The 12,629-nt window shown below is 42.9% G+C and overlaps 1 protein-coding gene across 5 annotated transcripts in view; it reads right to left on the bottom strand.

The window, feature by feature from the left end:
- The window catches only part of NNT (nicotinamide nucleotide transhydrogenase), a 97,564-nt gene extending 85,196 nt beyond the window's left edge, over positions 1 to 12,368 (bottom strand). The window contains exons 1-2 of one of the 5 annotated variants that reach the window (XM_082622349.1): positions 12,282 to 12,368; positions 916 to 1,119 (exon numbers count right to left, since the gene is read on the bottom strand). In XM_082622349.1, the coding sequence (XP_082478475.1) occupies positions 916 to 1,066 (151 nt within the window). In that variant the 5' untranslated portion in view covers positions 1,067 to 1,119; positions 12,282 to 12,368. The other 4 variants (XM_082622347.1, XM_082622346.1, XM_082622348.1 and 1 more) reach the window with 4 other exon arrangements.
- Positions 12,369 to 12,629: the final 261 nt, after the last annotated feature.

Raw genomic sequence — 12,629 nt, forward strand, 5'->3', positions numbered from 1 at the left:
AAGTCTCCCTTAGAGCTACATATTGCCACCTGTCTGAGTTCTGGCCAATGAGGTGTAGACAGAGTGCTAGGGGGGTGTCTGGGCAAGATGCTTAAAGGGATCTGACTCAGCTTAGAAGATTCCCCTTTGACACTCTCCTCCTTCTGGCTTGCACCCCAGAACACAAGCAAGTGGGGGTCCTAGCAAGGAAGGCCTTGTAGGCCACTAGAAGACTTCAGCTCTTACTCTGTGTGACCTAGGAAGCTAGTTGCAAATTTTGAATAGAAGAGTGACATGATCTTTCATTTTTAAAAAATTATTCTCATTGTCATGTACAGAACAGACTGTTGTCGGGGACAGAAGTAGAAAGCAGAGGCCACTTAGAAGACTAATGCAATAATCCAGGTGACAGATGATAGTGGCTTGGACCAGGATGATAACAGTGGTGATGGTGAAAAGAGGAGAGATTTTAGATAAAAGGTAGAGCTGACCTATACCTATTATGCGGATCTGGAATGTCTCCAAGGTCTCTGACCTGAGCAACTGAGATGAAGTTGCCATTTACTAAATCAAGAAACATTAATGCAGATCAATTAATACACCTAGTTCCTAATTCCTGAGCATAGGTGAGCCATATATGTACAATTCCCCAACACCGACCAGGAAAGAGGAAGAGCTGCTAGGAGAAATGGATACTATGAGCAATAGTTTCCTGGGTACAACTCAACCGCTTTGACATTTTTTTTCTATTATATTTTCTTTTCTGTTAGCACTGACAGTCAGGAACTTCCATACATGGAAAATATAAGAAAGCATTCATTTCGTTTTTTACTCAAAATGATCACTGGCAAACACAGGGCTGTAAAACTGCATGCCTTATTTTATCTGTCAGCAGGAGATCTATTGGCTCCTATGATGTGAAGTGAGACTTTTTACCTGGTTTTAGAGGGGCTTTACACCACAGCGCCTGATGAGTATGAAATGTTCGTAAAAAATCCTTCTTCCTAGGTAGAACCTTACAGGACCCCAAATTGCTAAGGAAAGGGCAGGAACAGCCAGTCACCACTGTTTTCAGTAGGTTCGCCATGTTCACAGGAGCTCCCAACTTTCTGAATCCCCAATTTCCTTGAAGGTAAATCACTAAAGGAAAGAAAATGAAACATTTCTGTGCTGAGAAAAACATACTTTGCCTTTTGTACATCAAAAACATTAAAAAAAAAACTAATTCAAAGAGGTTGGAAAAAAACAGTTAAATGTGGGCATCTACAATGAATTTATTTGCCAAGTCCTTTACTTACAGAAGATGCTTCAAAAGGTTGTTTCCAATTCAGGTATTTAAAACTTGGAATCCGTTTTCCCACTTAAATTGTAGTTATAAACTCACTATTCAATTCCAAGCCTAGGTCACATAAGTCTAATTGATCCTTAATGTAGCTGGAAAGTTTTTTTAAAAATGTTATAAAGTCCAGTCACATCTTACATGAAAGTTACTCTCTAAGTCAGCTTGTCCAGCAAAAATTGCATGAAGTCAAAATTACCAACAGTTTCCCTTAGATTGTCTAAAATACTGTACAATACAGTAGTACTTGTTTAGCCACCACGCTATACAGAAAACACCCACATACTTTTCAGTGCATCAGGATATTCATCCTGTGAGATACCCCCCCAAACCCAGATTGACTGAGTGAATGAGAGATTCATGTTTGTTAGGTGTACATCGCAAGAAAATTAAACATGCATGGAATATGACTCCAATTTTAAAAAAGGAAGAAAAATTCCATGGTTAACCTTATCACATAGGTTTGTGCTTGCAGATATGGGCATAACTAGGAATTCTCTCAGTGGTTCCCACAAGTGGCCAGTTTTTGCCAGCTCTAACTGAGCTAGGTGAAGGGTCATTGACCTTTGCTGTTTCTGAGGCTTCAGTGGCTACCTCCACCGCCCTCCGTAGCAGATCCCCAGGGGTATATAGAAGGCACTCCCACCATCCCCCTGACCCCCAATGCTCTCTTTCCTTCAAAAATGGGAAGAAGTAGAGGCCCTGGAACTCCATCGATCAGCCTCAGCTAACTCCACTAACTATGCCTTTAGGTTCTGCCCCATCAGGCGGGCCCTCCTGGGGTCCAGCACCCAAACCCAGCAGACTCCATAAACATACTTCCAGCCTCCAGAGGAAGAAGGGTCTAACTCATTTTTTATGTCATAACTACTGCCACAACTCCCTGAAGCAACTTCCTACAACACCAGAAAGCAACAATGGGAACAGAAGTGCTCGATCCATGTAGGGCTTATTCTTAAGATATCCTTTAATTCAACAAACATGTACTGAGGGCTGAGTCTCAGAGGCACAGCCATTAGGAGCATCTGTAGAATTAAACTGGAATAGGTCACAAACTTGGAGATAAGAAAAGTCAATAAGTAATAACACGGCAAGCAGAGTAACACAAATCCAAAGTTCCAGGCAACAAAGGAGATCATGTCCTCCTACAAGGTTAAGAAAAGGAAGGGAAAGGCATTTGAGAAGGAGAGAATACTATGAAAAAAGCCAAGGAAGAGGGAGCATGCAAGATGTGTTCAGGCATGCAATCAAAAATGTGAATAATTCTTTGCATTCAAATAGAAGCTTTTATATTTTCATAGCATTTCCATATATGTCATTTCATCACAGTCCTAAAGCATTCTTGAGTCAATAAATACCTTCCTCATTCATTCATAGGTCACTTCTAGGGTTATTCATGGCTGAGAATGGAGAGCAAATAACTTCAGAATTCAGCCACCCACTGGAAACATTCACTGAATCTATGCCAAGAACTGAGGGAGATACAAATAAATATAAAATATAATTCTTGGATTTTGGAACCAAGATGGTGGAGTAGAAGGACGTGCTCTCACACTCCCTCTTGCGAGAACAGCAGAATCACAACTAGCTCCTGGACAATCATCGACAGGAAGACACTGGAACTCACCAAAAAAGATACCAGACATCCAAAGACAAAAGAAAAGCCACAATGAGATGGTAGGATGGGCACAATCACAGTAAAATCAAATCCCATAACTGCTAGGTGGGTGACTCACAGACTGGAGAACACTTATACCACAGAAGTCCACCCACTGCAATGAAGGTTCTGAGCCCCACATCAGGTGGCCCAACCTCAGGGTCCGGCAATGGGAGGAGGAATTCCTAGAGAATCAGACTTTGAAGGCCAGCAGGTTGTGATTGCAGGACTTCGACAGGACTGGGGGAAACAGAGACTCCACTCTTGGAGGGCACACACAAAGTAGTGTGCTCATAGGGACCCAGGGGAAGGAGCAGTGACCCCATGGGAGACTGAACCAGACCTACCTGCTAGTGTTGCAGGGTCTCCTGCAGAGGCAGGGGGTGGCTGCGGCTCACCGTGGTAACAAGGACACTGACAGCAGAAGTTCTGGGAAGTACTCCTTGGCATGAGTCCTCCCAGCGTCCCCCATTACCCCACAAAAGAGCCAAGGCAGGCTCCAGTGTTGGGTTGCCTCAGGCCAAAGAAGCAACAGGAAGGGAACCCAGCCCCACCCATCAGCAGTCAAGTGGATTAAACTTTTACTGAGCTCCACCTACCAAAGCAACAGTCAGCTCTACCCATCACCAGTCCCTCCCATCAGGAAACTTGCATAAGCCTTTAGATAGCCTCATCCACCAGAGGGCAGAGAGCAGAAACAAGAAGAACTACAATCCTGCAGCCTGTGGAACAAAAACCACATTCACAGAAAGATAGACAAGATGAAAAGGTAGAAGACTATGTACCAGATGAAGGAACAAGATAAAACCCCAGAAAAACAACTAAATGAAGTGGAGATAGGCAACCTTCCAGAAAAAGAATTCAGAATAATGATAGTGAAGATGATCCAGGACCTCGGAAAAAGAATGGAGGCAAAGATCGAGAAGATGCAAGAAATGTTTAACAAAGACCTAGAAGAATTAAAGAATAAACTAACAGAGATGAACAATACAATAACTAAAATGAAAACTACACTAGAAGGAGTCAATAGCAGAATAACTGAGGGAGAAGAACGGATAAATGACGTGGAAGACAGAATGGTGGAATTCACTGCTGTGGAACAGAATAAAGAAATGAAGACATCTTGTCATACAGAGTGAAGTAAGTCAGAAAGAGAAAGACAAATACTGTATGCTGACACATATATATGGAATTTAAGGAAAAAAATGTCATGAAGAACATAGGGGTAAGACAGGAATAAAGACACAGACCTACTAGAGAATGGACTTGAGGATATGGGGAGGGGGAAGGATAAGCTGTGACAAAGTGAAAGAGCGGCATGGACATATATACACTACCAAACGTAAGGTAGATAGCTAGTGGGAAGCAGCCGCATAGCACAGGGAGATCAGCTCGGTGCTTTGTGACCGCCTGGAGGGGTGGGATAGGGAGGGTGGGAGGGAGACGCAAAAGGGAGGGGATATGGGAACATATGTATATGTATAACTGATTTAATTTGTTATAAAGCAAAAAATAAAATAAATAAATAAATAATTAATTAAAAAAAAAAAAAAAAGAAATGAAGACATCCTAAGAGAACTCTGGGACAACATTAAACACAACAACATTCCCATTACAGGGATCCCAGAAGGAGAAGAGAGAGAGAGAGGACCAGAGAAAATATTTGAAGAGATTATAGTCAAAAACTTCCGTAACATGGGAAAGGTAATAGCCACCCAAGTCCAGGAAGCACAGAGAGTCTCACACAGGATAAACCCAAGGAGAAACACACTGAGACACACAGTAATCGAACTGGCAAAAATTAAAGACAAAGAAAAATTATTAAAAGCAGCAAGGGAAAACTAAAAAATAACATACAAGGGAACTCCCATAAGGTTAACAGCTGATTTCTCAGCAGAAACTCTACAAGCCAGAAGGGAATGGCATGATATACTTCAAGTGATGAAAGGGAAGAACCTACAACTAAGATTACTCTACCCAGTAAGGATCTCATTCAGATTGGATGGAGAAATCAAAAGCTTTACCGGCAAGCAAAAGCTAAGAGAATTCAGCACCACCAAACCAGCTCAACAACAAATGCTAAAGGAACTTCTCTAAGTGTGAAACACAAGAGAAGAAAAGGACCTACAAAAACAAACCCAAAACAATTAAGAAAATGGTCATAGGAACACACATATCGATAACTACCTTAAACGTGAATGGATTAAATGCTCCAACCAAAAGACACAGGCTTGCTAAATGGATACAAAAACAAGACCCATATATATGCTGTCTACAAGAGACCCACTCCAGACCTAGGGACACATTCAGACTGAAAGTGAGGGAATGGAAAAAGATATTCCATGCAAATGGAAATCGAAAGAAAACTGGAGTAGCAATACTCATATCAGATAAAATAGACTTTAAAATAAAGAATGTTACAAGAGACAAGGAAGGACACTACATAATGATCAAGGGATCAATCCAAGAAGAAGATATAACAATTATAAATATACATGCAACCAACATAGGAGCACCTCAATACATAAGGCAACTGCTAACAGCTATAGAAGAGGAAATCGACAGTAACACAATAATAGTGGGGGACTTTAACACCTCACTTACACCAATGGACAGATCATCCAAAATGAAAATAAATAAGGAAACAGAAGCATTAAATGACACAATAGACCAGATTGATTTAATTGATATTTATAGGACATTCCATCCAAAAACAGCAGGTTACACTTTCTTCTCAAGTGCACATGGAACATTCTCCAGGATAGATCACACCTTGGGTCACAAATCAAGCCTCAGTAAATTTAAGAAAACGGATATCATATCAAGCATCTTTTCTGACCACAACGCTATGAGATTAGAAATCAATTACAGGGGAAAAAAACGTAAAAAACACAAACACATGGAGGCTAAACAATACATTACTAACTAACCAAGAGATCACTGAAGAAATCAAAGAGGAAATAAAAAAATACCTAGAGACAAATGACAATGAAAACATGACGATCCGAAACCTATGGGGGGCAGCAAAAGCAGTTCTAAGAGGGGAGTTTATAGCTATACAAGACTACCTCAAGAAACAAGAAAAATCTCAAACAATCTAACCTTACACCTGAAGGAACTACAGAAAGAAGAACAAACAAACCCCAAAGTTAGCAGAAGGAAAGAAATCATAAAGATAAAAGCAGAAATAAATGAAATAGCAACAAAGAAAACAATAGCAAAGATCAATAAAACTAAAAGTAGGTTCTTTGAGAAGATAAACAAAATTGATAAGCCATTAGTCAGACTCATCAAGAAAAAGAGGGAGAGGACTCAAATCAATAAAATTAGAAATGAAAAAGGAGAAGTTACAACAGACACCACAGAAATACAAAGCATCCTAAGAGACTAATACAAGCAACTCTATGCCAATAAAATGGACAACCTGGAAGAAAGGGACAACTTCTTAGAAAGGTATAACCTGCCAAGATTGAACCAGGAAAAAACAGAAAATATGAGCAGACCAATCACAAGTAATGAAATTGAAACTGTGATTAAAAATCTTCCAACATACCAAAGTCCAGGACCAGATGGCCTCACAGGTGAATTCTATCAAACATTTAGAGAAAGCTAACACCCATCCTTCTCAAAGTCTTGCAAAAAATTGCAGAGGAAGGAACACTCCCAAACTCATTCTATGAGGCCACCATCACCCTGATACCAAAACCAGACCAAGATACTACAGAAAAAGAAAATTACAGACCAATATCACTGATGAATATAGATGCAAAAATCCTCAACAAAATACTAGCAAACAGAATCCGACAACACATTAAAAGGATCAAACACCATGATCAAGTGGGATTTATCCCAGGGATGCAAGGATTCTTCAATATATGCAAATCAATGTGATACACCATATTAACAAATTGAAGAATAAAAACCATATGATCATCTCAATAGATACAGAAAAAGTCTTTGACAAAATTCAGCACGCATTTAAGATAAAAACCCTCCAGAAAGTGGGCATAGAGGGAACCTACCTCAACATAATAAAGGCCATATACGACAAACCCACAGCAAACATCATTCTCAATGGTGAAAAACTGAAAGCATTTCCTCTAAGATCAGAAATGAAACAAGGATGTCCACTCTCACCACTATTATTCAACATAGTTTTGGAAGTCCCAGCCACGGCAATCAGAGAAGAAAAAGAAATAAAAGGAATCCAAACTGGAAAAGAAGAAGTAAAACTGTCACTGTTTGCCACCAGAAAACTACTAGAGCTAATCAATGAATGTGGTAAAGTTGCAGGATACAAAATTAATGCACAGAAACCTCTTGCATTCCTATACACTAATGATGAAAAATCTGAAAGAGCAATTAAGGAAACACTCCCATTCACCACTGCAACAAAACAAATAAAATACCTAGGAATAAACCTACCGAGGGAGAGAAAAGACCTGTATGCAGAAAACTATAAGACACTGATGAAAGAAATTAAAGATGATACCAACAGATGGAGAGATATACCATGCTCTTGGACTGAACGAATCAATATTATGAAAATGACTATACTACCCAAAGCAATCTACAGATTCAATGCAATCCCTATCCAATTACCAATGGCATTTTTTACAGAACTAGAACAAAAAACTTAAAATTTGTATGGAGGCTCAAAAGACCCCGAATAGCCAAAGCAGTCTTGAGAGAAAAAAACAGAGCTGGAGGAATCAGACTCCCTGACTTCAGACTATACTACAAAGCTACAGTAATGAAGACAATATGGTACTAGCACAAAAACAGAAATGTATATCAATGGAACAGGATAGAAGCCCAGAGATAAACGCACACACCTATGGTCAACTAATCTATGACAAAGGAGGCAAGGATATACAATGGAGAAAAGACAGTCTCTTCAATAAGTGGTGCTGGGAAAACTGGACAGCTACATGTAAAAGAATGAAATTAGAACACTCCCTAACACCATACACAAAAATAAACTCAGAATGGATTCGAGACCTAAATGTAAGACCGGACACTATAAAACTCTTAGAGGAAAACATAGGCAGGGCACTATTTGACATAAATCACAGCATGATCTTTTTTGATCCACCTCCTAGAGTAATGGAGATAAAAACAAAAATAAACAAATGGGACCTAATGAAACTTAAAAGCTTTTGCACAGCAAAGGAAACCATAAACAAGACGAAAAGACACCCTCAGAATGGGAGGAAAATATTTGCAAACAAATCAACGGACAAAGGATTAATCTCCAAAATATATAAACAACTCATGCAGCTCAATATTAAAAAAACAAACAACCCAGTCCAAAAATGGGCAGAAGACCTAAATAGACATTTCTCCAAAGAAGACATACAGATGGCCAAGAAGCACATGAAAAGCTGCTCAACATCACTAATTATTAGAGAAATGCAAATCAAAACTACAATGAGGTATTACCTCACACCAGTTAGAATGGGCATCATCAGAAAATCTACAAACAAATGTTGGAGAGGGTATGGAAAAAAGGGAACCCTCTTGTATTGTTGGTGGGAATGTAAATTGATACAGCCACTATGGAGAACTGTATGGAGGTTCCTTAAAAAACTAAAAATAGAATTACCATATGACCCAGCAATCCCACTACTGGGCATATACCCAGAGAAAACCATAATTCAAAAAGACACATGCACCCCAATCTTCACTGCAGCACTATTTACAATAGCCAGGTCATGGAATCAACCTAAATGCCCATCGACAGATGCATGGACAAATAAGATGTGGTATATATATATATATATATATATATATATATATAGAATGGAATATTACTCAGCCATAAAAAGGAACGAAATCGGGTCATTTGTTGAGACGTGGATGGATCTAGAGTCTGTCATACAGTGAAGTAAGTCAAAAAGAGAAAAACAAATATCATATAGTAACACATATATGTGGAACCTAGAAATATGGTACAGATGAACCAGTTTGCAGGGCAGAAATTGAGACACAGATGTAGAGAACAAATGTATGGACACCAAGGGGGGTAAGCGGAAGGGGGGTGGGGGGGGTGGTGTGATGAATTGGGAGATTGGGATTGACATGTATACACTGATGTGTATAAAATGATGACTAATCGGACCTGCTGCATAAAAAAATAAATTAAATTAAAAAAAATTTTTTTAAAGATAATTCTTGTCTTGTGGGAGATTTTGAACTACCATTACTAAGGACCTAGTCCTATCCCAACTTTCCCACTTACCCTAGTTTCTCTTCTTGGATCATCCCAGCTCCCCAACAACCACTATTCTCACTGGTCAGGCTTAGCCAGACCTCATCAGCAAAAGAACAAAGCTGGCTAGAATACAGGCCGGGTATAGTCTAAGCCTGCCATTCACTCACTGTTTGACCTGAATCTCTCAGCACCTCAGTCTGCTCATCTATAAAAGGAGCACAGGAAAGCTCCTTTGTAGGACCCCATTAGGCTCTAGAAGTTTTATGATTAGATGAGATTTTGCAGTGCTTTAAAGCTGGAGTCCTATTTCATGGCCTGGAGCCTGGAAAATTAGCCCTGCCTGCTTGAAAATGTTACTAAACCTAAATCAATTAAAAATGACCCTGAAAGATATTCAGAGAATATTTGAACCATGCTATCACAGCCTAGTACTTGTTTACATCAAAGATAGTACAGTTGACCCTTGCACAATAGGGGTTTGAACTGCATGGGTCCACTCCTAGGCGGCTATTTTTCAAGAGTAAATATTAACAATACTACAATATACACAGTCCGTGGTTGGCTGAATCCTCGGATGGGGAGCAACTGCAGACACAGAGGGCCCTTATTCAAGAGCCAAGTGTATTCCATCTTAATTGTCACATTTCCCCCTATCTTCACTTTAAAGCTCTCTGCTGTTTTATTATCCATGTCTTCTATGGCTTTTAAGAAATGGAGAAAAACTTTACAACTCAAAATTGAAAAAAAAAACTGGTGTTTTTAGTATGGCATTCATACAGCCGTTTAATGTAAGTTATTTTGGTAAATATCTCCCCTAATAGATTAAAATCCTTAGAGGCAAGCACCTGAGAGAGGATAGTATTGAGGCTAAGAGGGTGAACTCCTGGTTGGAAGGCCCCACTCTGCAACGCATTAGCTGTGTCACCCTGGCAAGTCACTTCTTTGTGTCTGATTTCACCACCTTTAAAATGGGGGAAATAATAATGGCACCTATCATACAGGGTTATTGTGAGGATTAAAAGGACACAGTATCTTCATTGCTATCAGTGTTCACTTTGGTATTACCTCTGGCCCAGTGCCTTGCACAAAACAGAGGAAATCAACAAGTATTGTTTGACTGAGTGAATGAATAACTAGGGCTAGGTAACCTGAAGCCTGGGGATCCATGAACACAATTCTCCAAGGACCTTCAGGAAATATCCTTTAAAAATTAAATGCTGGGACTTCCCTGGTGGCGCAGTGGTTGAGAGTCCGCCTGCCGATGCAGGGGACACGGGTTCGTGCCCCGGTCCGGGAAGATCCCACATGCTGCGGAGCGGCTGGGCCCGTGAGCCATGGCCGCTGAGCCTGCACGTCCGGAGCCTGTGCTCCGCAACGGGAGAAGCCACAGCAGTGAGAGGCCCGCGTACCGCAAAAAAAAAAAATTAAATGCTATGTAGTTTTGTGGAAAAGTGATTCCATCAGCAAAGCTAAGCAGCCTGAGCACACTTGCTGATAAGAAAGCAATCCTAAACTGTCCATTCAATTAAAATAAAATTTTAAAAAACAGCCAAAGTTTGCACGTAAAAGGGGTGCCCTGGAGAAGAGAGAAATGGTTTAAATTAAAGCACACAAGCCTCACCGTTCCTAACAGAGCCTGTCCTACAAGACTCCTTAAAAACAGATTCCTTAAGGACTTCCCTGCACCAGAGGGCGAATAAAGGACGCCTGCAACTTTAATAAACAAGTTACACTTCTAAAACGAGACATACCAACCAAGGACACAATACCCTACAAACGCTTAGACTGGCAGGCAGCGTGACTTCGCCCAAAGCCACGGGTTCAGCTCCTCCCTCTGCAACTAAACTGCCACCCTGCTGGCATCTGCCCCGGACCGCTATTTATAACCTTCCCGGGAAGCCGATTGGCCGAGGCGGCGTAATAGTCATTCCGCCTCCGGAGTTCGAATCAGCTCTGCCCCCTCCGCTGTCTCTCCCGCATTGCCCGCCCCGGCCCCACTCTCGGCCCAGTAGAGGCATGCCCCGACCACCAGCCCGCCTCAGACCTACACTCACAACTTTCGACACCAGCTGTGTCTCCAGCCAGTCACCCACCCCAAATTCCCTCCGGGTTCAAGCACAATTTCGGGGCGTCCAGGTGCCACCTCTCTGGGTGCACCGCGTACCAAGAGTCCTCTATGACCTCCTTCCCTTCTTCTATCCTGTAACCTGAAACAACCCCGTACAAGTCCCGCCGCCCCACAAAGCTCCAAAATCTGCACCTGCACAGCTGACACCTCGTTTCCTGCCCTCAGCGAAGACGCGGTTTTCGAATCCACCATCCCCCACTTGCTTCCACGTCGCCCCCGCTCGAGACAAGAAAGGGGGCCCTCGAGGCACAGTTCTCCTTCCCGGCCCAAGGCTCCCGAGGGTCCACCACGAGCCGCGGTCACTGCCGACCCCGCCCCCTTCGGCTCCTTGACAGGTCTCCTGCGCGGGCGCCGAGATCTTCTGGACCAGCCCCGCGCCCCTTCCCCAGCTGCGCCCCAGGAGCGCGCCCGGGCTGCCCGCGCCTTGACGCTCACCTTGGCAGGGAGGCCGAGCGGCCGCGGGTTGCGAGGGGACGCCGCGCTGGCAGTCCCGGGCTTCAGCCCCGCGGCGCGGCGCCTCCAACCCGGAAGAACAGCCCCAAGCCGGTGGTGGCTGAGGCCACGTGACGACGGCACAGCCCCCATCCCGGCCCAGCGCCCTCTCCTCGCCTGGCCCTTCTTCCCGCCCAGCCGCCTCCACCAGCCCGCCCGCGCGCCCGCCAGCCCTCTCTCCGAATGAAAAAACGACCTCACGAAATGCCCCTTAGCGCACAAAGGCCTGTTACCCCCAAGGAGCCCTTCCCTCTCCTTGGTGGCAGCCAAAAACCTCTTTGTCCCGGGCTCGACCTGCGGCCCCCCCGCCTCCCCCCCGGCCCGTCCTTGTCAATCAAACCTGGAGCCCAACGCAGGCGCTGAAGTTTCCAGGGCTACATTGGTCCTCTCCTGGAGAGCCAGTTACAAAGTGTGATAGCCTCGCCAGTGTCCCACCAGAACAAATGAAATAACAGAACTCCACTTTTGGTACCTGACTTTCCTCTAGCTGTCTAGGAAAAATCAGAACTTCTAAAACAAGACCAAAAGGCAAGTGGGAGGAGGCCAGGAGGTGGTGAAGGGCGGGAATGGGGGCGTTGTTTTTCCATTCCGGACGGAGGGTGGAGTTAAATTCCTCTGAAAAGTCAAGGCCCCAAAATTAACACATATCTGCTGACTGGTCTTCCTAGGCACGCCCACAGAAAGTCGTGTGCTTCTGTTAGTAGAAGAGCCCTTGGTGGACGTTAAGTGTCCTGACCAGGCCTAGGCTGATTTCGGCAAAACAACTAAAGGACGCTGAAACGTAATGACTTGTGTTACTTAGTCTGCAGGTGTCTTCTGA

This window comes from Mesoplodon mirus, assembly GCF_964341445.2.
Source record: "Mesoplodon mirus genome assembly, chromosome: 5".
In the NCBI taxonomy this organism is placed as follows: Eukaryota; Metazoa; Chordata; class Mammalia; order Artiodactyla; family Ziphiidae; genus Mesoplodon; species Mesoplodon mirus.